The sequence below is a fragment of the Camelus ferus genome, chromosome 3 (assembly GCF_009834535.1).
Source record: "Camelus ferus isolate YT-003-E chromosome 3, BCGSAC_Cfer_1.0, whole genome shotgun sequence".
Classification (NCBI taxonomy): domain Eukaryota; kingdom Metazoa; phylum Chordata; class Mammalia; order Artiodactyla; family Camelidae; genus Camelus; species Camelus ferus.
In genome coordinates, this window is record NC_045698.1 from 96,459,203 (window position 1) to 96,484,285 (window position 25,083).

Below are 25,083 nucleotides of genomic sequence, written 5' to 3' on the forward strand. Positions count from 1 at the left end.
TTTGATTTTTGGCTCAGAGGAGGTCAAGGAGCAACTTTCTTTGGTCGTCCTGAATCCAGGTTCATCTGACGCCAGTTGCCTCCACCATGCCACCTAAGTTCGACCCCAATGAGATCAAAGTTGTACACCTGAGGTGCACTGGTGGGGAAGTCAGTGCCACATCTGCCTTGGCCCCCAAGATCAGTCCCCTGGGTCTGTCTTCAAAAAAGTTTGGTGATGACATTGCCAAGGCAACTGGTGATTGGAAGGATCTGGGGATGACAGTGAAACCGACCATTCAGACAGACAGGCCCAGATTGAGGTGGTACCTTCTGCCTCTGCCCTGATCATCAAAGCCTTCAAGGAACCAAGAGATGGAAAGAAGCAGAAAAACATTAATCACAGTGGAAACATCTCTTTTGATGGGATTGTCAACATTACCCAACAGATGCAGCACTGATCTTTAGCTAGAGAACTCTCTGGAACCATTAAAGAGATCCTGGGGACTTCCCAGTCTGTGGGCTGCAATATTGATGGCTGCCACCCTCACGACATCATAGATGACATCAACAGTGGTGTGGTGGAATGCCCAGCGATTTAAGAACTACAAAGAAAAATGATTTAACAAAGGGTTATCTGACAAGCAAAAAACAAAAAACAAAACTCCACTGAGGCTGTAGACAAGGAACTTTGGAGCTGAACTCAGACCCATCACCTACCTTAGAGAATGCTGATCATTTTGGTTTTCTGAACCTAGATACCAGAGTGCTGAGTCTGGGGCACATTTTTAAGCAACTCATACCATGGAACGGTCTAGGAAAGAAGAGCCTGGAATATTGCTGATTAATGCAGTTTAAAAGGTTTTCCTTAATTCCTGAGCAGCGGTTCTCAAGGCTTGGCAGGAATCAGAATCACCTGAAAGGTAGATTTTTAAAACCCTAACCTCAAATATTCCGATTTAGTAGGTGTGGGGTGGGCCATGAAATTTTGCATTTCAAACAAGTTCAGATAATGCTTGATGGACCAGGGCCCAAACTTTGAGAACCACGGTCTGGAGAAAAGCCCCTTGGCCTCAGCTATGAATAGAGATGGCTTCGCGTTTGTCTGAAGGGAGTTCAATTTGGTGATTACTTCCTTATACAGATCTTCTAGGAGCAGACTGCACTCACCACATTTCTCATTCTGCAATGTTTATTTTCCCATTTAAAAAAAAAAAAGGAGAGAGAGGGAAACAGAGAAGGAAAATATAGAGAAAGAAGATGGGCAACTCCCTCGTGAATAGCCAGAAGCGAGGAAGAGAAGGATCTGGCATATAGTTAGGAAGAGGAATGCAACAGCTTCCTGAAGCAACACAAATCTCTATGCACCCCAAGGCTACAGCCTCAGAGAGCCAGCTCCAGGGCTTCACCATCAGCCAGTAGCTCTATGGAAACCTAGCAATTCTCAGGCCTGGGATTTCACTAGTTTGGCAGCGTGTTGGTTTGCAGACATCTTTTAACATCTTGGGTTTAGCCACATAGAAGATGGTCTCTTTCTGCTCAGGGTTTCTACAGTGTCTTTTGATAATTCCTGGGCACCAGCAGCTAATCTGATATCATGGGCTCACGTCCTTCACCAGTAAGGCAATCTGCTCCTGCAGATGCCGCTCCCCTTCCCATGCTTTGCTCTGGCTTCGACACCTCAGCAGCTCAGCCTTATGGTCCTGGTGATGCATAGGGCAGTAGCTCTGTGGTTCGCACAGCTCCTGAAAGGCAGGGGGCAGAGTAAGGGATCCTCTTGATGCCTGAAGTCTGCCTGTTAAGTATAATGGAGCTGCTGGAGGTAGTGGCAAAAAAGGAGGAACAGTTTCTTCTCAGAGGGCTTTGCAGGCCCTGGGAGGTGCATGCTAAAGTTGGCTCCCCTAAGTCTGGGTTCCCCCATTGCCCCACATGCCCCGTCCTTTACCATATATTCTGGAAAGAAGTCTCTGTAGCCCCCTTTGAGGATATACAGCTCTGGGTAGTACAGTGCAGGGTACCGGTTCAGGGCTCTGTCCTCTGCTCTCAGAGAGCGGCACCTTTAGAGAAAACCCAGAGATGGATGTGGTGGAAAGAAGCAAGGTCAGGATTCCATGAGCCATTCACTGGGGAGGGGGAGGAAGAACAGACTATTGCTAATGCTAAAAAGGAACTCCAGATCTCGCTATTCTTGCAAGCATAACAAGGTCCAAGAAGCTTTCTTCCATTGGTACCCAATTACCAATTCTTTTTACTTCACTGCTCCAAACTTTTGAATTGTAGAAACCCCTTTCTTCCACCTTCGTAACATTCAAACCACAGTGGAAAGCATTCATTCATTCAGTCTCTGTCTGAACTGATTTGGGAAGATTCCCTGGTTGTAAGTTCTATTTCTACCACTCACCCTACCCCATATAGACACTCACATTCGGGGACCCCTCTCTGAGGAGAATTCACAGTGGAACACGATGATTATTCTTTTCTGGTTATCCAAAGGGACAATGGGCTTCTTCAGAAAGAACTTATACAGTTCTTCTTGACTGTACAAGTTTATGGCTCCCTGTAGAAGAATTTTAATAAGTATTTCCTTAAGGGTCTGTGAACAGTGCCAACACTTAGAAATTACTAGAATACCATCTCGGGATATTTGGGTTAGGAAGGATAGACTATAAGTACTTTCAGAGCAGAAATCTACCTGTATCTATCCTCAGGGTCTGACACAGAGCTTGGTATGTAGTAGGTGCTCAGTAAATGCTCCTGAACTAAACCACCTGAAGTGTAGGGATCACTGTGAGGAATGTCTGTAAGTATTAAATGTTTGTAAAGTGCTACTCAGTCCTTGGATTAATGTTTTTATTTCCAGGTAGGAGCTCTTGGCTCCTATAGAAAAGAGGGAGATTGGTCTAGGAGGGAGAGGGAAAGTAAACTACTCAAGGTATACAGAATTAGAACAGGAATGAGGACTGACAGCTGTGATGTGCTCCAAATATATGTCTGTCCTGGTTCTAGCGTTCACAGGACCCTTTATCCAGAGTCTTCTAAATAAAGCGTTCTCTCCAGCCCCTCCCCTGCTAAGCCCTCAGCGTAATCTTACCTGGATGTGTCCTCCCAGGTACTCATATGGATAGCGGCAATCAATCACATAAAATTTCTCAATCAGACCCTGGAACTTCCCCGACAGTAAGGCAGCCACCTGCACAGAAACTATGGTTGAATATCCTGCCTCTTCTGAGAGACAGAAGAGCCAGACATACATTTCCTGATTTGACTCCCTTTAGTCACCCATCCACTGTGTGCCCAGCTTCCAAAGTCCCCCTACATTTGAAACATGGCAATGGTTCAGCCCCACCCCACATAAGAGGATAAAATAGGAAATGATCTCTTTGGAGAACCAAAATAGCTGGTATTGCCAGGATACCAGGGAAACCCATATTCAGGCTACTTATTTGGAGGCAGGCATGGCTCATTCAGTCTCTCAGAAGATAACCAAGGACTTCTGCAAGGACACAAGTAGTAGCCAGAAGTCCTGATTTACAAGTAGAAATGTGAAATGGGTCCCCACCCTCCACTGAAAAGGAAGAAAGCAAGTCTTTCAGAAAGGGATATGGAAGGAAATGGTTGATATCCACAGAAGGAAACTTAAGCTGCTTGTAATTGTGTAATTTGGTTCAGCCTTTCTGGAGGGAACGTCGTCAATACATACAAAAATAAATGTAACTACACTTTCAGCAATTTCTTTCCTAACACCTTAAGTAAATAGAGAAGTACATAAAGAGAGGGCATAATAATATTCACCTCACCACTGTTTTAGGTTATGAAGATATAATAAATAACTTAAATATTCAATAAAAGGGGTTTCATTAAATAAATTATACATTATCAGTATAGCAAAATATTATATAGCCATTAAAAGGGTAATATAGATATCTTTTTACTGGTATAGAAAGATGTTTACAATGTCTCACTAACTATTTGCAAAATTACATGTTAATTATGATCCTATTTTTAGAAACCTTATGCCAGAATAAAATCTGGAAGTCTATAAGGAAAGTATTACTAGTGGTTATCTCTGGTGGTGAGATTATGGGTAGAGTGACCAAATAATTATTGCACAAACTGGGACACTTTCAAGAGTGAAAGAAAATACTATTAATAATTACCCTTCACTAATAGGCATATATGGAACTGTAATGTGTAAACCAAGATGTAAGGTCACCCTAATTGGGTAATTTTTACTTTTTTTCCTTTCTCCTTCCTTCCTTCTTTCTTTCATAATTATATATTATTTAATTTTTTAAAAAGGCGACATAAAAGACAGTCCTTTAATACAGCTCTAGTTGAATAAGAAGCCTATGTGGGTGAACTCAGTGAAAGAAATACAAATAGAAGTGGAGATTTTAGGGACAGAATAGACCAGATGGTAGCTTATGTAACCAGTTACCATCTCCAGAAATCTGCTTACTGTTTCTGGGTTGATGTACTTCAGATCTTGGTGTCTCCCTGACACGGTTGGCAGTGCACATACCTAGAAATACCCAAGAGCTGAAATAACAGCAAGTTTTCTATACCCAAATTTGAGATCATGACCCATATACTGTCCTTCTTTCCAAACAACCTTTAAAACACCAGATGCCCTCAGAAATCAATGGTCTTTATAATGTGCATATGCAGCAATTCCATTTCTATGAACTGATCCTAAGGAACTAATTAAGGATATATGCAAAGTTTTAGATTTAGCTACAAATATGTCTATCTAGCTATAGCTCATAAGGAAAAATTGTAAAAGTAAATATCCTACAAGAAGGGATTTATTAAGAAATAATAGGCAGCCAAAAAAAAAATTCTGGAGGAATGCACACCAAGAAAATAAAAAAAAAGCAATAATACTGATTGCTAAGATTTGGGGTAGATTTCATTTTCTATCTTTTCTGTAGTGATGGAGTATTACTTACATAATTTAAAAAGAAAGTAGAAAGCCTCATACTTTCTCCACTGCTCTGGATTTTCCCAGAATGAATAAGGACTACTTTCTCACTTGAAAAGCTTAGGGCCTAGATCTACCACTACAGCATCTTCAGGTTATCAATGAGAACACAGTGACAATGCATAATTATACCTAGTGTCCTCTGCAAGCAGAAAAGAGAAGATTCACATCCAAAATATAGGATGAAATATAGGATGTGTGTAACCAAACTCACCTTGGAGAAATCACCAATCAGAGGTCCCTGGTTAGAATCTTCCTCCAGCATCTGAGTCATATTAATGTCACAGAGAGAGGCCATTTTCTTTAGACCTAAGCCCTAAAGACAACAAGAGTCCCCCCACCCCCAATCCTCATGTTAAAGATTCAGATACCCAGGGATGGATGGAGTGGAGGGAGACTCATTAAAAATATGCATGCCCTTTGATCTAATAATTCCATTTGTTTTCCTAAGAAAATAAAGACATGCACAAAGATTTGGCTATAAGGATGGATACCCCAGCATGTTTACAAAAGAGAAAAATTACTAATAAACTAAATGTTCAATAACAAGGTCTTGATTAAACAAATCATATTCCATACATTATAGATTACTATTAAGAAATAAGTATGTTCATTGACATGAAAATGACATGATATCATTAAGTAGGTTAGGCAAAATGTACTTTGTAATGCCACTTTACTAAAAGCAAAAATATATCTGCATTACAAAATGTTTGAAAGAATATACATCAAGTATTAACAGTAATTATCTATAGCCTAGGGGTTATGGGCATTTTGCAATGGCTTCTTTTTGCTTATTTGCATTTTCCATTTTTCTATTACATCATATACTGATTTTACAAAATAGCCAAATGTATCTAGATTTTTTTTTAATTGAGGTACTGGGGATTGAACCCAGGACCTCGTGCATGCTAGGCATACACTCTACCACTGAGCTATACCCTCCCTCTTAGATTTTTTTTTTTTAAAGAATAGATAGGGGATGAGGGATAAGTTTTTCAGAAGCTGCCTTCCACCAAACCAGTGTGCTCTATGATGTTATTTCTATCAGAATACATGGAAAGCAGCAATAAATGTCCTTAGTAATCAAATTTCCCTTGTATTCTCTCAGGTCTTAAAAAAGGTTGCGAAGAGAGTACAACAAAATATCTTCCAAAATTATAATATAACATGTGTTTTTATTATTAGATACTTTAGATATGGATGCAGATGTAGAAAAGACAAAAAGGACGATGGAAAGAAGAGATAAAAGTAAAGTAATGAGGAAGAAGACCAAAAGATAACTAAAGCAATCCCCATGTCACAAAAGCAGGGAAGACAATAAGATGCAAGATTAAAGATTCTAATCTTTAAAACATTCTTACCTTCCTGAGCTCTTTCTGGCTAGAACAATACTTCAGTTTCACTTTATCTAGCATTGTGTTGTCCTTGAATTTTACCACCTGCTTCAGTCTTGGACTGTTCAAACTGTCTGGCACTGAAAAGGAGCGATACAGGCAGCTTCTGTTCAGAGATGCCTGTTTGGAAATATGAAACCACAAGGTTCTTATTCTTTTAAGTGTGTCTGCAGGCCAGCATCATGAACATCTCCTGGGAGCTTGTTTAGAAACGCAGAATCCCAGATGCTAGGCTTCACCCTACACCTGCTGAATTAAAATTTGCACTCTAACAAGATGCCCAGATAATTCCTAGGAACACTCAAGTTGGAGAAACAATGCCCCAGGGTAAGCAACCTGTCTTCTCTTCCTCATTTACATTTTTCTTCTCAGACTGCACGATGTTCCATCTCTCCTAGATGTTTTAACTCCAGCCAGATTCTCAACCTGACCATCTTACATGTACCAGTTCTTGTAGGAGAAAGCAAATGCAAGCTCAGTTCTTCCCAGTTATATGGTAAAAAAAAAAAAACAAACCTAATCCCATTGTTTCTCTACGGGGTCCTAAGACCCTGACAATCAATATTTAAGAACCCCAACAAAACTGAAGATGATGAGCCAAAAAAGTTAGCCTGGGTGAAAAAGTACTGAGAAGCAAGAGTATATAGTTGTCCCTTGGTATCTGTGGGGGACTGGTTTCAGGACCCCCACGGATACCAAAATCCAGGGTGCTCAAGTTGCTTATTTAAAACCATGTGGTATTTGCATATAATCTATGCATATCCTACTATATATTTTAAATCATCTCTAGACTATTTATAATACAATGTAAATACTATATAAATAGTTTCCTGCATGGGCAAATTTAAGTTTGCTTTTTGGAACTTCCTGGAATTTTATTTTTTTAATATTTTCAATCTGTGGTTTGTTGAATCCATGGATGTAGAAACTGTGGACATGGAGATCTTACTGTATACCATTTTTTTTGTTAGTTTCTTTGAGTGGCAGAGAAAAAATATCATTCAGTGTTCTTAAAGGGGGTTAATGAGGAAAAAAATAGCAAAATAAGAATCATGCAAGGGAAAAGAAAACACTAGAATATGAGTGTTATATACCCAGAGGGAGGGGGATATATTAAATGAAATCTGATGACAACTTTCAGCTAGTCCAAGATTTTTATCCACTGTCTCTTCCTCCATATGCCTACCTCACTACTGCCATGCATTGATTTAGGAAGGGATTAGACCATAAGACAGCCAAATTAGAACACACATTGATGGTCAATGGTTTCTGGGAGAAGATGCCAATATTTCACTTTACAATAACTAAATCTATTACAGTGTTTGCCACATCCGTGGTCCTGTCTAAAGGAAATTCCAGTGCTCATGGTACCAGCAGAAAGTACAGTTCACATCTGGCATAGCAACATTCCATACCTATCTTTTCCAGTGGACCCTTGCCAGTCATTACCCTATGTCTTCATAAGCCTACCCCAAGGCACTGATGACTGGACCACATTGCTGGCTGAACACCCCTATTTAATGGTCAAGAAAATGTAAACATAATCTGGGCCAATCAGGTTCTGACAGTTAAACTTAGAAAATGTCAGAATAATTAGGCAGCAGCAGAAGCCAAAGCTTTATTAAAAGAAAGAAGTCAAGAGATACAGTCAAGGCCATGAGGCCAATGATGAATGGATGGATGACCCAAAGGTACAGTGGTAGAGGAGATGCGGTGAAGGACTGAGGAGCTGGCTACCCAGCCTCCACGACAGAATTTCCTTCATATAACTTCAAGTTTGCCCTGAGAAGAAGGCAGTGGGAAGCCAGATCAGAATTTCAAATTTGCTGGCCTTAATGAAATCTTTGTCTCTTTTAACCAAAAGAGCCTCTCTAAAACACACTGTAATTATTAAGCTAAGGCCTCATTTTGAAGACTTTGGATTAATTAGCTAATAAGTGAAATGTACCCATTTTTTAGTATTATATCTAAGAAATCTTTGCCTAACACAGGGTTACAAACATTTTCTCCTGTGTTTTTTTCTTCAGCTGTTTTATGGTTTTAAGTTTTATATTTAGGTCCATGACCTATTTTGTGCTAATTTCTATGTATGGTGTGAAGTATGGATTGAGATTTTTGTTTTCATATGGATTTTCAATTGCTTCAGCACAACTTGTTAAGAAGACTATGCTTTCTTCATTTAATTGCTTTTGTACCTTGGTCAATTATCAGTTGACCATATATGCATGAGCCTATTTCTCGAATCTCTATTCTGTTGCATTCAAGCTTTAGGTTCTTGGTAGCTATTATGATGGTGATAATGAAGGTGATAAACATCTTTTTGCATTTCATATAGTCCAAGGATAAGAAATAAATGATAGCAGAAAACTACATTAACAGACAGAAAGAGCCACTACTGTTCTGAAAGATGCTTTCCACTATTTATATACAAATAAATGGCCACTTACTGCAAAGAGTGTTAAGTGCTAGGTCATGGAGGAATGATGATGATACTTTAGCTTTGTCTAGCTAGTCAGAAGTTTCCCAGTTCCCAGCAGCTGGTGTGGGGCAATCCCAGGACCAGCTGGCTTAGATTCTATTCAACATCTATCAATTAGTAATTTTCTTTGCTTAAGGAATCACCGAACACTTTCCAAATTTGGGAGTTTTAAGCACTGAAAAGGCCAGAAAGACGACAAGGAAGCTTGCTCAGCTTGAATCCACTTACAGGTTTTATAAACTGTAAACTGAGGAGGCACCACTAGTTCCTCATGAGCTGTATGCTTTTCAAACACACATAGACCTGGCTTCTGTCTGTACCACTCTATTGCTCTTGTCAAGGTTATGAACAATCTTCGTATTGTCATATCTGATAGTCACTTCTTTAGCCATGTATCTTACTATGGCCATGTATCTTACTGTGGCTTCCATTGACCTGACTACTCCCTTGTTCTTTGGCTTCAATGGCACCTCCTAATTTCATAGTTTAGTCCTAGTGTAGGCAACCCCTATACTAAAAGAACTATGATGCTTCTACCTCTCTGTCGCTCCTTCTCAGTCTTTGTCAGGCTTCCTCACCTACGAACCTCTAGTAGATGTTGGATTCGGGGATAGGACCTGACTCATTTTTATCTGCTCACTCTTGCCACAGGTGATTTTTTTCTACCCATGAATTTAAATTTTCCCTCTATGATGATGACTCTCAAATTTCTTGACTCCAGTCAGGATCTCTGCTCTTACTTCCAGACTTCCACATTTACATACCTGGCCTGACAATTTCTGAGTACCTATTAGGTGACATGGCAATGAATAAGACAGTGGAAGAGACAAACAACTAAATAGACTCTGTACTTTTATGTAGTGATAAGTGCTGTAAAGAAAAAATTAACAATAAAAGATAGGAAAGTTCAAAAACTGAAGCATCTTCTGTACAGCACAAGGAACTATATTCAATATCTTGAAGTAACCTATAATGAAAAAGAATATGAAAACAAATACATGCATGTATATGTATGACTGAAACATTATACTGTACACCAGAAACTGATACAACATTGTAAACTGACTATACTTCAATTTAAAAAAAAACAAACTTAAGCAACACTATAAACCAACTAGACCTAATAAACATCTGTGTATCCATGAACATGCCAAGCACACTCCCATCTCAAAGGCATTGTACTTGCATTTCCTTCTGCCTTGAATAACTCATTCCTCTGGTAACTCTTTGTTTGGCTCCCTTGTCACTTCAGATGTCTGCTCAAATGTCACTCTCAGAGAGGTCTTCTTTAACCTATGCAACAAACTGAAAATACCAACTCCCCCTCTACCCTACCCCAATCCAGGTTCTCCCTATTCTCCTGACCCTACTTTTTTACCAAAGTATTTTTACCATCTAACAATTATAAATGTAATTGTTTGTTTCCTCCAGACAAGAATGAAAGCTCCATGAGAGCAGAGATTTTGTTGTATTACTATATCCCCAGCATTACTGAATGAATGAATGAGATGCAGTGTGAAGGGGTGGGATGGGGCTTTAGATTGGAGCAGGGACACTTTATGTAGTCCTCTTGTTGCAGGACAAGACTTTACATAGTTTGGTCCTGTATCAAGAGGGATGACAGATTATATAGATATCAGAGCAGATAGGTTGCAATATTTGGTGAGAAAAGGTAGTTTTCTTCTGATTGCTTGTTTTCTCTATGAAACAAAACACTTGATTTGTATCCAAAACACATTTTAAATTCATCTATTTCTCTCTGTCTCATAGCCACCACCTGAGTTCAGGCTATCACCAATTCTCCCCAGGACTACTGCAATAGCTTCCTAATCTCACCTCCTCCCAACTCCTTTTTTCTCACCTCCTTCCAAATATTAGTCCTCTCTAATCTATTCCTCGTCCAGCAACAAGTGTGGTCTTCATAAAACAAATCAGGTCATATTATTCCCCTGCTTAAAACCCTCCAATAGCTTCCCACCTCATTTAGAATAAAATTTAAACACTCATAGCCTGAAGACCCCGTATAATCCTTCAACTGCCTACCTCCTCTTTCCCACTTGAGGCAACTTTCCCCCTCACTGACACTGGCTTCTCAGTTCCTTAAACACACCAAGATCTTTTCAACCTTGGAAACTTTGCATCTACAATATTCCTGCTTTATGGAATGCTCTTGCCTCTACTCATGTCATGTATGGTTCCTTCACAACCAGAGCTTCACCCCAATTCATCCAGGACTTTTCCAGTTTTAGCACTAAAAGTCCCATGTCCTAGGAACCTCCTCATTTTCAGACAAACTGGGATAGTTCATCAGTCTGTTCTCAACTAAATATCTCTTGCTTAAAAAGGCCTTTCCTAATTACCTCCATTTGAAGGTCCCCTTCTGTTAGTCTCTATATCAGTCCCCATTTTGTTTCTTTCATTACACTTGGACAATTTGCAATAGTTAAATTATTTTGTCTCTATGGCAGTCATTTGCAATTTGGCTACTAAGCATCCTATTTTAGTAAAATCTCAGATTCGATGGGAGGCAGCCCTGCCTCCTGATAAGGAAGCAAAAGGGGGGATAGACATTTCCTTTTCTATTCTTTTATAGCGGACTTGATATTCCTGCCTGGATTTTGAAACTTAAAGAGCAACACAAAAGTACAGGGTTGGCTAAGACTTTTTTTATGGTTGCTGCATCACAGTGGAAAATATGGTGGGTGGCAGCAAGCATCCCTCAGCAGCAGAGTCCAGCAGCAGGTCGGGTTATGTTCCATGGCAGGAGGCCAGTAATGATGGCACTGAGTGTCCAGCCAGCAGGTGGTGGCATCCTGAGCACAATGTTCCTGTAGTAGCACTTTGGCTGGGCCTTACCTTATTTTCCAGCCTTCCTGGTAATTCTCTGAGTTTCTCAATACCTTCCAGAAAAATCTCTTTTCTGCTTGAGGTAACTAGAATCAGTTTCTGTTATTTGCAACCAAGAATTCTAACTAGAACACCTATGAACTTGATAAACATGCATTTGTTTTTTGATAGCTCTGTGCCAAGAATGAAAACTGCAGGAGGGCATAAACATAGTCTGTTTTGTTCATCACTGTATCATCAGAGCCTAGCACAGTGCTTGACACTTAAGTGCCAATAAAAATTTTTTTTAAAAATGAGTCAGAAATCACTACGATTACAACAATCTCCTTGCTGTATAAGATATCTTTTTCCATTTAGCATCAAAGAGGTAAACCAATAAGAAAAAATTCCTATACCTTTTCTAACCTAAAATCTACTACTATGCATATTCTTATACAATGGGCTGTCAAATGAAAATGACTTTATAAGTCACAATTTAAAAAAAAGAGCCCATAAAGGGACTTAATATTTATTACAAACCAACAAAGTAAATATCTAATAGCTACATACTATTCTTCTCTGTAAACAAACAAAACTTCCAGAGTATTTCCTGGGGTCAGTCTACTTCAAATCCACCATCCTATAATGTCTATATGATACAATTCAGAATGAATGATGTTTCTGAGACTATGAAAGATTTTCAAACAGCAAAGAAAGATTCAGTCATGTTCATTGTACTGTACTCATAATTTCATAAAAGCAGATTAAACACCTTAGACAAATTTCCAACAATTGAAAACAGAAGGACTTTCTTTTTAATCAACATTAATTTAATCAACTCAACTTTATTAAGTTAATACCAGTTGAGATTTGACTATATTAACTACAACATTTCACAAATATGAAGACTAATGTGTATTTGTAAGAGCAACACTAAATGTTCATTTTATATTGTTCTTTTTTTCCCAGAAGCCCCAGTAACATTTTCCGCATGCTACCTATCCCTAACTGCTTGCTGTTTTTCCACAGATCTACTCTGCATTATCAGCAAGTCCTCAGAAACATTTACTTCAGGAAGGTCGCTGTCCATTCTCCCAATAACCATCCTGCTCCTTTCAGTTAGTAACTTGGTTCTGTGGTTTTCCCACAAACCAAGGAAATTAAAACAAAACAAGACTTAATACGTTTATAGCACAGTGGCTCTCAAACTTTAGTATGCAGCTAAATCACCGGGAGGGACTGTTGAAACACAGATTGCTGGGCCCCACCCTCAGTTTCTGATTCCAGTCTGGGGTAGGGCCCATAAATTTGCAAAGGCAAGAAATTCCTACCTGATACTGATATTGCTCTCTGGGGACCATACTTTATAGAGGGTTCTAGATCAGCACTACCCATTATAGTAACACTAGCCACACATGACTATTTGCATGAATTAAAACTCAAAAAAAAAAAAAAAAATTCAGTCCCTCAGTTGCACTAGTCACATTTTAAGTGCTCAATAGCCACAAGGTTTTATACTGGACAAATACAAAATATTTCCATCATCTCAGAAAGTTTTACTTAACAGCATTATTCTAGATAATTGATTAACCATCCTTCCTAACACTTAAGTTCATTCAAATTCTGGATATTCAACTTTACCAACCCTACACAAAAAGCAACTATCATTTTTACATGTCCCTAGTACAATTTTTACCTCCCAGGTATTTTCAGTAGAAGACACCATAATACTGCCAAAAACATAGGCTCTGGAGTCAGGTAGATCTTGATTTAAGTTGTAGCTCTGCCATTTGCTAATTTTGTAAACTTGGGTAAGAGACCTTACCTCATGGCCTCATGCTCTCCTCTCAAAAGAGGATAATAATAAAGGGAAAAAAAAAAAAGGCAGGGGATAATACTCATCTTTCAGGACTGATATGAGAATTAAATGTGATGATGGATGTAAACTGCTTGGCACACAGTGCTTAGTACAGTCTACTCACTAAATGGAAGCTATTATTATTACCTGGCTCTCATTTTTCCTTTCCACTCTAGTCCCTGTTACTACCTAAAATACTGAAACCCATGCTACTTCTTTCCCAACACTCATACAATGTTCACTGACAACCCTCTGAGGGCTAGGCCTTCATAACCCCTGAAACACTTGCATCAACCTTCTCCTGCATTCCACATTAGCTTCTCAACAAACAGGGATTTAAAAAAAAAAAAATCTGCAACCATCCTCTATTACGCTACCACCAAGAATGCAAACTTGACATGTCCTCAAACTGACCAAAATCTCCTCTAGTTCTCAGAACTTTCTAAACCAGCTGTTTTGTTCCCCCTCAGCAACTTCCAATCACATTACTGTTCTTATTTTACTATTCATCCAGGGACATGTGGCTCCTTATCCACGCTTTGATTCATCCTCATCTACTTCTCTGTTGCCTTCATTATCACCTAGGTTACCTTGACCCCTTTTTCATCTATCATCGACAACCTGCAACCCTCACTTAACCAACTCTGGAGTTCCAAAGTCTCCAATCTTGCTTCTAGGCAAAAGTATTCTTATAGGAAGACACTATGCATGCAGGTCTATCTTATAGGACCTTATAAATATCATTTTATTAGTCTTTCAATAATTCCCTTCTGCAGTTTCCAGAAGTTGCTTATAACCTTCTCCATATTCTTCAAGGCCCTCACCTAATAATCTCCTCTGAGTCATAAGATTACTTCAACTCTCACTTGGCTCACTCTTCATAACTCCACACATACTTATACTAATTAAGTATGTACACTATGCTACACTATAATAATTAAGCACCATTAATTGGCAAGTGTTGTTCTAAATGTTTTGTGTGTAATTTACTCATTTAGTCCTCACAACAACCCCATGAAATAGTTACTAAAGCAATTTCATGAAAAGATACATGCACCTTAATGTTCATAGCAGCAAAATTTACAATAGCAAAGACATGGAAGCAACCCAAGTGGCTATCAACAGACAGTTGGTTTAAGAAGATGTGGTACATATATGCAATGGAGCATTACCCAGCCATAAAAAAGAATGAAATATTGCCATTTGCAGCAACATGGATGGACCTAGAGAATATTATGCTTAGTGAAACAAGTCAGGCAGAGAAAGACAAGTGCTAGGTAATATCACTTATATGCAGAATCTAAAAAATAATACAAATGACTGTATATATAAAGCAGAAACAGACTCACAGACAGAAAACAAACTCATGGTTACCAAAGGGGAGAATGATGGGGGGCGGGGAATTAGGAGTATGGGATTAACAGATACAAATCACTATACATAAAACAGGTAAGCAATAAGTATTTACTGTATAGCACAAGGCATTATACCCACTATCTTGTAATAACCTACAGTGGAATATATTCTGCAAAAAAAAAAAAAAAAAAAAAAAACAACGAAATTACTATGCTGTACACCTGAAGCTAACACAATACTGTAAATCACATAAACTTCAATCAAAAAATTTTTTAAAAGGAGAGAGGTATTGACACATGCTAAAACATAGATGAACTTTGAAAACATTATGTTAAGTGGAAGAAGCCAGTCATAAATATTACACATTGTATGATTCCATTTATATGAAATGTCCATTCTGGTTGCCTAGGGTTGGAAGAAATGCAGAGAATGGGGGATGACTGCTAAAGGTTGTGAGATACTTTTTGAGTGATAAAAAGTTCTAAAATTGATTGTGGTACAGATTTTTGAACATATTAAAAACCATTATATTTGTATACTTTAAGTGGGTGAATTGTATAGAATGTGCATTGTATTTCAATAAAGTTGTATTTTTAAAAAAGATTTTTTAATCTTTTTTATAGATTACTAAATTGAAACATAAGGAGAGCATATGACCTACACATACAGGTAAAAGTGGCAGAGCCAACCTATGAACCCAGGCAGTCTGGCTGTAGAGTCTATACTTTTTAGATCAATATACTCTACTGACTCCCATGCTCTTGACTTTTCCCCAGCAACAAATAATTTCAAAGTCATCTTTCAAAGAGATAAACATAATAGCTAAGGTTAATTAGCCCTAATTTCCTTTCAAGGAGAATATATTTAAGTATACCTTGTGAAATAAAAATATATATAAAATGAGGTCACTACAAAGCTGCAGTAATTGAAACTACAGTACCATAAAGACACACACAGACCAACAGAACTGAATAGGGAATCCAGAAATAAGCCCTCCTATACACAGTCAAATGAATTTTGACAATGGTGCCAGGACCATTCAATGAGGAAAAAACAATCTTTTCAACAAAATGGATCTGGGAAAACCAGATATTCACATGCATATAAATGAAACTGGACCCTTACCTAACAAGATACACACAAAATTTAAAATGGAACAAGACCCAAATTTAAGAGCTACAATGATAAAACTCTTCAAAGGGTTTCTGCTTGGTGTGATGAAAAAGTTCTAGAGATGAATAAGTACATTTGTAACAATATGAAGGTACTTAATGCCACTGAATAGTACACGTAACTATTAAAATGATAAATTTTAGTGTGTTGTATTTTACCATCATAAAGAAATGTATAAAATGAGTAAATATATAAAACTGACACCTCTGTGTCCTAGATCTCTCCTTTCTGATCCTTGAATGATGTTATTCTTGTTTATATCTACCTCGTTATTAGTCTCTTCAGAGGCTATCACTCCTTTTTCACAAGCTCTTCCTCTCTGTTTTTAAACTTGGAGTCATTAGCCTTCATTTTCTCTTCTATGCAGTGGTCCTGAAACATACATTTCCAGTCCTGATGGCTCCAACTCCTCAGTATTTCCATTTAAGTTTCCTGTTATCACCTCTAATTCAAAAGTGCAAAACAGAACACATCTTATTCCCTTTGAATTCACCCTTCTCTTCAAATTCATTACAGTGTCACCTTTCTCCAGTTACTTGGGTTAAAGTTAAAAATAGTACCTTCCCAAACTCCTAGGCCCTTTTTTCATATCATTTTGTCATTCACAATACTTTTGACAATCTCTCATTATCTTGAGTATTGACTTACTTACTTATATTGTCTATCTTCTTGACTAGAAAAAATATAAACAGGAGCTCCATGAAAATTAGGAATCTTGTCCATATTAATCATGACTCCGTCCTCAGTTCTAGTACAGCACCTGGCATAATCAGCCTCATAATAAATATTTATTGAATGTTGTTACAGCTTATACTAGTTTTTATTAACAATAATAAAGTACATAGACTATCATAAACTGTTCTTAATACTTTATCATATTCACAGAAATCCTCTTGAAGGATTTTTTTTTTCATTATTATGCTCTCCATTTTACAATTGAGAAACTGAGCCTTAGGGTGGTTAAATGTCTTGCTCATGGTCATAACACTAAATAAGAGAGTGAGGACTAGAAACCAAGGGTTCTAACTCAGCTATATCATATATGCCTGTAAAATGAATAAATTTAAAAAATACACCCCCACACATATTTGTTTCAAAGAAGTGACATTGATTCAGAAAATCTAAATGCCTCAGAAATGATCTTTGACATATCAGTACATTGCCAATAAGCCAAAAGCTTCAGATATTCCTCTCAGTGGTACAGGGAAGATAAAAGAAGGCAAAAGTATATATTCTAAAATACCTGAAAAGTCATACTAAGTATATTCCATATTACTATTATTCTGGAGGCATCACTTACACCAGATTACACTGGTGGTAATCTACTCAAACTACTAACAGAAACCTTCTCACCAGCAGTAATGAGTGTCCCATTGTAACATGACACCTTCTCAGTCTGGTAACCCTTAGATACAGAGACCATGTCTTCTTGATCTCTGCAGACCTACCACACAGTACAGTGGCTGCAACATATTAGATACACAATATTATTTATTCAAGAATGAAGGAATTTGAAAAATGTAAAGATATTACCAGAGAGTACTTTACCTTGGCCTCTTCTTGATCTTCCAGAGAAAACTCCATCAATTCATCTGAAATCTCCTCTGCTTGGTCTTCTCCTAGCTCTGGATTTTTATCTAATTTTGAAACTGTAGTAATGGGACTGCCCAGATGTTTCATTTCACTTTCCACCAAGTTTCGTTTGTCCTATGAAGTAAATTGACAATATTAAAAACTATCCAGGACCCTTCCTTACATTATATACAAATATTAACTCAAAATGAACCAATAACTTAAATGTAAGAGCTAAAACTATAAAACTTTTAGAAGAAAACAGGAGGAAATCTTCATGGCATTGGATTTAGCAATGATTTCTCAAATATGACACAAAAGCACAGCAACAAAAGAATGGATAAACTGGATTAAAAACCTTTGTTCATCAAAGAACACTATCAAGAAAGTGAAAAGGTAACTGACAGTATAGGAGAAAATGTTTGCAAATCATATATCTGATAAGGGATTAATACTTAGAATATATAAAGAACACCTACAACTCAACAATAGCAACAATAATAACTGAAACAAACAGGACTTGAATAGACATTTCTCCAAAGATATACAAATGACCAATTTTCACATGAAAAGATATATAACATAACTAGTTATTAGGGAAATACAAATCAAAACCACAATGATACCACTTTATACCTATTAATCCTAATGGGTACTACTATTAAAACAAACAAACAACAACAACAAAACCCAGAAAATTACAAGTGTTGGCAATACAGAGAAATTGGAACCCTTGTGCATTTCTGTGGGAAATGTCAAATGGTTCAGCTGCTACGGATAACAGTATGGTGGTTGTTCCAAAAATTAAACACAGAATTAACATATATGATCCCGGAACGCCATTTCTGGGTATATACCTCAAAGAATTGAAAGCAAGGATTTGAAAAGATATTTGTATATCAATGTTCATAGCAGCATTGTTCACAATAGGCAAAAGGTGGAAACAACCCAAATGTCCATCAGCAGGTGAAAGAATAAACAAACTGTGTCAGATACATACAATGGAATATTTTTCAGCCATAAAAAGGAATGAAATTTTGATGCATGCTACAATATGGTTGAACCTTGAAGACATTAGGCTAAGTGAGACAACACAGACACAAGAGAACAAATACCATATGATTCTACTTACACGAAGTACGTAAAGTACTCAAAATCACAGAGACAGAAAGTAGACTAGAGATTACCAGAGGGAGAAAGGAGGAATTATTGTTTAGAGTAGAGCTTCTGTTTTAAATGATGAAAACATTCTGAAAAGGCTAGTGGTGATAGTTGCACAACACTGTGAATGTATTTAATGCCAATGCATTGTACACTTAAAAATGGTTAAAATGGTAAATGTTATGTAAATATTACTATATTTTAAAAAATCATACACACATACACAAATAATATCTAGTAATTTACCATGCTGCAAGTTCTTTCTTACTCCAAGAAATCAAAAATCTGAAACATGATCAACTTTATCTACTTAGTATGAGATACGTTAAAATGGTTTTCCCATAGAGTTGACATTAGAATCCATATCTCTGGAGTATCTGAGTCCATAGTCTATTAAAAGTAAATGAGTGGCTGGGTAACTTAAAACTCCAGCAGCTAAATGGACAAAGGACACAATCATTCACTAGAGGAAAAATACGTGGCTAAGAGTCACATGAAATCATTACTAATTACTTTTAACATAAAATAAAACATTTTACTCATCTAATTAGCAAATTTTTAAAGGTGACAATAAATCACTTATCCAAATGAGTCTTGGATTGCTCATGAAAATGTAAATTCTTAGAACTTTTTTTGGAAAGGAATTTGGCAATATGTATCAAATATCTTAAAAATATTTATATCTCTTAATCTAGTAATTATAATTCATAGTGCTAATCCTAAGGGAAAAAACCCTCTGCAACATAGGCAAAGATTTGTGCTCAAGAACTTACAAGATAGCTTTATTTGTAAAAGTAAAACATGAATACATTAAGTGTCTAACAACAGAGAAGTATTTACACATATTATGGTCCATTTATTAGAAAAATTAGAAAATAATGTTTACTAAGAGTTTTAATATTAATTTAAAAAAACAAGACATAAAGTTTTATATATATATATACATATGATATGGCCTTGACTTTACACATAGTTTAAAAAATGAGGAAAAAAAGTGAAATGTTAATAGCGGTTTTTCTCTATGAGGTAGCTATTTTCTCTTTTATAGTTTACTATATTTTTTTACAATCTTCACATTGGGCACATAGTACTTTTAAAATCAGAGGAGGGGACACACTTAAAGAATAAAGCAGAAAAAATGTTAAAGGCCTAAGAAATTTTTCTTCTCTTTAAATTTAAACAAACAGAGATCAGAGGACATGTCTCCTCCTCCCTTTGCCTGCTCAAAGGTTACTTCTCCAACCCCTTTCTCACTCAAGTCGGCTTAGAAAAATTCAAAGGGGCATAAATCCAGATCTGCCATCCTCTATCCCACAACACCTCAGGTGACTCTTGAGGATGATGTCCAGTGACTCACCAGTAGAGAAAGAGGAGACACGTAAGGTCCCCGTGGTCTCTTTTGAAACCTCAGGTTCCTGGGTGTCCACCACTCCAAGGGCTTTGAAGTACTGTTTTCCTGCGTAAGAAAAGCTACATTGGCTGCAGGAAGAGAAGTGTCAGCAGCCCTTATCAAAAACTTTTCATCTGATGAAGCCATGAATAACCGTCACAAAACACAGTGTATGTAATCAAGGTTGACTATATATCCTGAAAATGCAAAATTATGGTTTGGATTTGATGTATGGTATATAGATTTGCTTTGGAGGATATTAATTTTATGATCACAGGCCAAAGGAAGAGAGGGAAAAAGGAACCTGAGAGGGGAGGGAATGATGAGATTTTTAAAAAGTGATTGTAAAGGGAGATTAGAAGGACTGTATTAATTCAAGAAAAAGCTGATTAGAACAGGCACAAATATGGGTATAACTTAGTCAATGTGAGCAAAGAGCAGCAGCTATCTTTTATAGACACTGACCTGGGGAAAAGGATGGGAGGCAGGGAAAAGAAAAAGATAGCTAGAAAAGGGGATTAGTTGAAGGGATTAGTTAGAGAATTATCTTAGGAGGCTCTGGAGAGGACAGTTTCAACTTGGAACTGAAGGATGGCCTGAGGCTCAGAACAAAAAGGACAATGGCCTCCTCAGAAGAGGGGCTAAGAAGCTAGGCTGAGGGGGAAAAAAGAATGAAGAAATCCAGACTTGTATTTGAAGCCATGCAAAGAATATGTGAACAAGTTATGTAAGTTATACCTATTTTTTGGAAAAAAAAGTCCTAGATTCCTTACACTACAATCAACTGAACATGAATAATAATGATGACCTGCAGTGAAGACTTGGAGCTAAGTTTCAGTCCTAGGATCAAACCTTCAAGAGAAAAAAACAGAAAGAGGTTTTTTTCCCCCTACAGTGATGCAATTTGCTTGTCTAGCATACTGAGGCACAGACAGCTCTAGGTCTCATAATGGATACAGATGAGTGAGTTGCTTCACTCAAAAGAAGAAAACTGCTAATGAGTCTAGTTTTCCATTAAACACTCACATTTTCTTTATTTGCAGATGAGCTGCATACAGTAGCTTTCTTCCTGTGGCCACGGTTCAAGGTATTCGGGGTGCTGCAAAGCAGGTGTGCCTACAAGAAATTATTTTCTGAGAACATCCAGAATCCTTAAGCCACAGGTAGGTTGGAAATCCTCTGCCTCCCACCTGACAAATAAACCCAAATCTAAGAAAGTTGAGTTACTCACTGAGCTGCATTTTATAAGTTGTTGATGATAATTCCTGTAGATTAAAAAAACTTATCAGTTAAACCCTAAATACAGTTTGGTTATTCTTAACTGACTTGAGGCATCCCAACTTTTCCTTTGTTCCATTCTAGGAGCCCTATCCCTAGTTGATATGTCTCTTTTAATAACAAAATGTAGGGTGTTCTCTGTGGTAAGTATGAAGACATTGAGTGAAATCCTGTATATAAGGACTTCATTTCACTTGCATAACCATATATATAGATTCATGTCAAAGGTGACAAGTTTGTCCTATATCTTATATAGACACAATTTACAATTTAGCAATTTTTCAGCATTGCTATTGGGAGCTAATATTTACTTTCTATGAATTTCTATTTTCCCTTCCCAGATTTTACCTAGTCTACATGGGTTAGGACATATTAAGCAATTAAAAAAAAAAAGCAATACAAAGTAAAATCTTCACATGTATTGATAAAAATACTCATGGAAAGCCTTCCCTAGTGCATAAAAGTGGCATCTAATTCATCTAAACATTGAAGGATAAAGTTCTACATAATTAAAACAGTCAAACGGAAAACTTGCGATAAGTTTAAGAAGTGAATTAAAATTACTCTTCATTCCTTGAATATTCTCTGACTAAACATTTTTAAGATTGTCAACAAAGAACCTTCAATAATAATAATAATAAACATAAAATGCTTGGTATGCATTGGGTACACATTTTCATTTAATCCTCACAAGAACCAGTTATGAAAAGTACTATTATTATCTCCATTATTATTATTATTATTTCTTTATTACAAATAAGAAACTGAGGTCCCTTGAAGCTAAAAAACTTGTCAGAGTGAGTTGGTAAAGTAGTAAGCCACTCTTACCCAGACACACTCATTCCAGTCTGCACTCTACACTTTTAACCACTAAAATACAGTACTACTCACATGCAGATAACAGCCTATGTCTAAGTGCAGTATATCATTTTCCTGTATTTTAAAGACAATACTACTTGTGTGATGGTTAAAATGAACAGCCTTCATTTTCACAACACAATTTAGATCTGAGAAACTTAAAAAACTTTTAAGGGAACAATCTAGGCCTTCACACCCACTCACATCCAAAGTGAAACATTCTCTACAGAGTCTGCAGAATATACTATCCCCATGCCCGTGCTGAAAAGGCTTTAGCATGGGGTTCATTTAGAAAAAGAACTTACATTCCAGCTAACTGTATTTCCTCAGGTACTGAAGAATCCAAGGGACCTGCAATCAGATACAGTTATTTTTGTCCATGCATTCTGTCTTTCCCTCTAATTTTCTTCATTACCAGTGACATATTAATGTCAAAAGCTGACCTTTTGAACACAAAGGCTCTTAATAGGTGCCAATTTCATTGTATAAGGTATAAGTTCATGGCAATATAAGAATTTACATGTGTCACTGAAGAAAAAAATACTGAGAAGTGCACTATGCTAATCTACAGAGATTTTTTTTCATAAGTAGAAAGGAAAGCTTATCATTCAGGAAATCAAATTAGAACAAATATTAAAATGGTTGACTAGTAAAACACATTTTATAAGGCACACACCTTATAAAAATACATAAGAATTAGCTGACAAAGTATTTCTTTGTGTTGGTTTCTTTGCCTCTACTGAGAGTAGACTAGGGTATAAAACTTCTCATCTTAACTACCAATTTAATTCACAATCAGTCAACAAAACATTCCTTCCTGTCTAACTTTTTCATTGCAAAGTGACCCCTATTAGGGTCAATTCTCCTCCCATCGGCTGAATCATTCTACTCAAAAATCCTCTAGGTACCCAAAGCATTCCAATTTCAAGGTTCTCTATCTACTTTTATCACCTTCCGTCTCTATCCTCGTATCCTGTCCTCTCCCCTAAAAGTTATTTCCTTGAGGCCTTTGTTTTCCTTTTCCCTACCAGTTTTATCAAGGTCTGTAGAAGTAGTAAACTGAGTGGCAGACATCTCCCCGCTGCTAAGATTTGAAAGATCAAGGCAACGCTTTGGAGTTCCTCTGTTGAGACATAATAGTACATCAAGATTCCCATTAGATTGTAATATCCTTAAAAGGAAAGATCACATTATCCTCTTCATTTGAAACATCCCTCAGTGACTATCATATAATGCGAACAGTGTCCAAATAAATCTGATTGTTTCTTGGAAATATTTCAGACTAGGCTGAGAAAAACCTCCCACCTTTTCTTTACTCCAACTACCTGTACCTAATTTTCTCCTCACCAACATACTGAGAGAAGATAATTTTTTTTTAAAATTGAGAACCAAAGTTTATTGTTCATAGAAGGTCTTGACCCCACATCTTTTGCCCTTTGCACCATGAGCACACAGATTTGATTTCTCCCGGGAGTCTCTAGTACTTCTCAGGCATTTTGATTCTCCAACTTTGTTGGCTAGCTGAGGCAGCAGTGAATGGCATGACCAGAATTTAAAGTACAATAACAATAACACTAATTGTAACACTAATGAAGTGACAATTCATATAATGCAACAGAGTTTTCAAAGACTTTTTCCAGACATCATATCATTTGATTCTCACAAGATCCTAATAAGATAGGAAGAAATTGATATCTCTATGCTACAGAAAAGAAGCCTGAGATTCTAAAGGGTCAAAACGGTTAGTCAAGGCACACCTAAGACTTAAACTCTGATCTTTGAGCCAGGATCATTTTTAAAAACCAAAATCTGTTTAGAAGAGCGAAGGAGATAAGGTGTGAGCAGAAAAAGTGGATTTACCCAGACAAAATGCTTGAGTCTGCAGAATCACCAAAAAGTTTCTCCACTGGAGTTCTAGGGAGATCTGAACAGATGGTAAAGGAAGTATCTCTCTCCAGGAGCAGGTTTAATACCTTCCTCTGATTAGACCTAAAACTAGGTCCTGAGCCAGTGCTTCTCTCCTCTCTTGTAGACGGAAAGAATTCTGCAGACATGGTCTCCGAGTTCTCTCTAAGAAAACATAAAACCTAACTAAGAAAGGGAGAACGTCATCTACACAGGTACACCACGGAAGGTCCAGCTTTCACAACCTCCTCCACCCTTTCCAGCAGCGGCCAAGCGGATCAATATTGGAGAAGGAGGCATTCCCAAACGGTGAATCACAGCTTGGCTCGAAGGTTAAATAATACTTGCCCGAATCGGCTTGGCCTTTCCGTCGGAAACTGAACTTACCCCAAGGCAACCTCAGGACCTTAAAGATGGAATAAAAAGAGGACTTTGACTTATTAGGGGCCACACAGCTCATGATTCCTGACAGGAAGGGGCTCAGGTCTCCTAACTCACAATAATGCCCATTAGGTCCCTCTAACCTTTTGCGCAGGCCCTGATTCCGCGGAGGAGGCGGCTTTGGGCTTACCTCAAGTTTGAATCTGAGACGTGCCTTCAGGAGGAAGGGAAGTAAGTGGGAATCGGATCCAAACGAAGACTCCAGCAGAATTAAAGGAAATCTAGGGAAAGGAAGCAATTTAATCAGACGACAGTTATACTTCTCGACTGGATAGGCGGGGGTCCGGCTTCGCCGCTTCTCTCAGCAGACGGTCAAAGTTACATCCTCAGAGAAAGAAGACCAACAGCCAGCCGCAGGCCTTGACCATTCAAACCTTCCGCCCTCTCAATAGCCTATCCCGCTCGCCTCTCAGCTGAGTCAGCCAATCTC

General features: G+C 37.6%; 1 protein-coding gene and 1 pseudogene across 7 annotated transcripts; one reads left to right on the top strand and one right to left on the bottom strand.

Annotated features, from left to right (window-relative positions):
- LOC102523488 lies at positions 1-622 on the top strand (annotated as a pseudogene).
- Positions 127-25,021, bottom strand: CDC25C (cell division cycle 25C). Of its 7 annotated transcripts, none has more exons than XM_032476837.1 (16): positions 24,784-25,021; positions 24,600-24,618; positions 24,168-24,377; positions 23,336-23,430; positions 22,613-22,658; positions 21,403-21,436; positions 21,198-21,287; positions 20,139-20,237; positions 17,597-17,755; positions 6,324-6,476; positions 5,174-5,275; positions 4,438-4,500; positions 3,070-3,168; positions 2,402-2,535; positions 1,924-2,035; positions 767-1,723 (listed from the first exon to the last, which is right to left on the bottom strand). In XM_032476837.1, exons 3-16 carry the CDS (start codon positions 24,359-24,361, stop codon positions 1,574-1,576), a joined length of 1,530 nt encoding a protein of 509 aa, XP_032332728.1. In that variant the 5' UTR covers positions 24,362-24,377; positions 24,600-24,618; positions 24,784-25,021; the 3' UTR covers positions 767-1,573. The 7 variants fall into 7 exon arrangements, with proteins under 7 accessions (XP_032332725.1, XP_032332728.1, XP_032332726.1 ...); XM_032476835.1 differs by having other exon boundaries at positions 24,561-24,618; XM_032476834.1 differs by having other exon boundaries at positions 127-1,723; positions 24,168-24,618.
- Between the last annotated feature and the right edge of the window lie 62 nt (positions 25,022-25,083).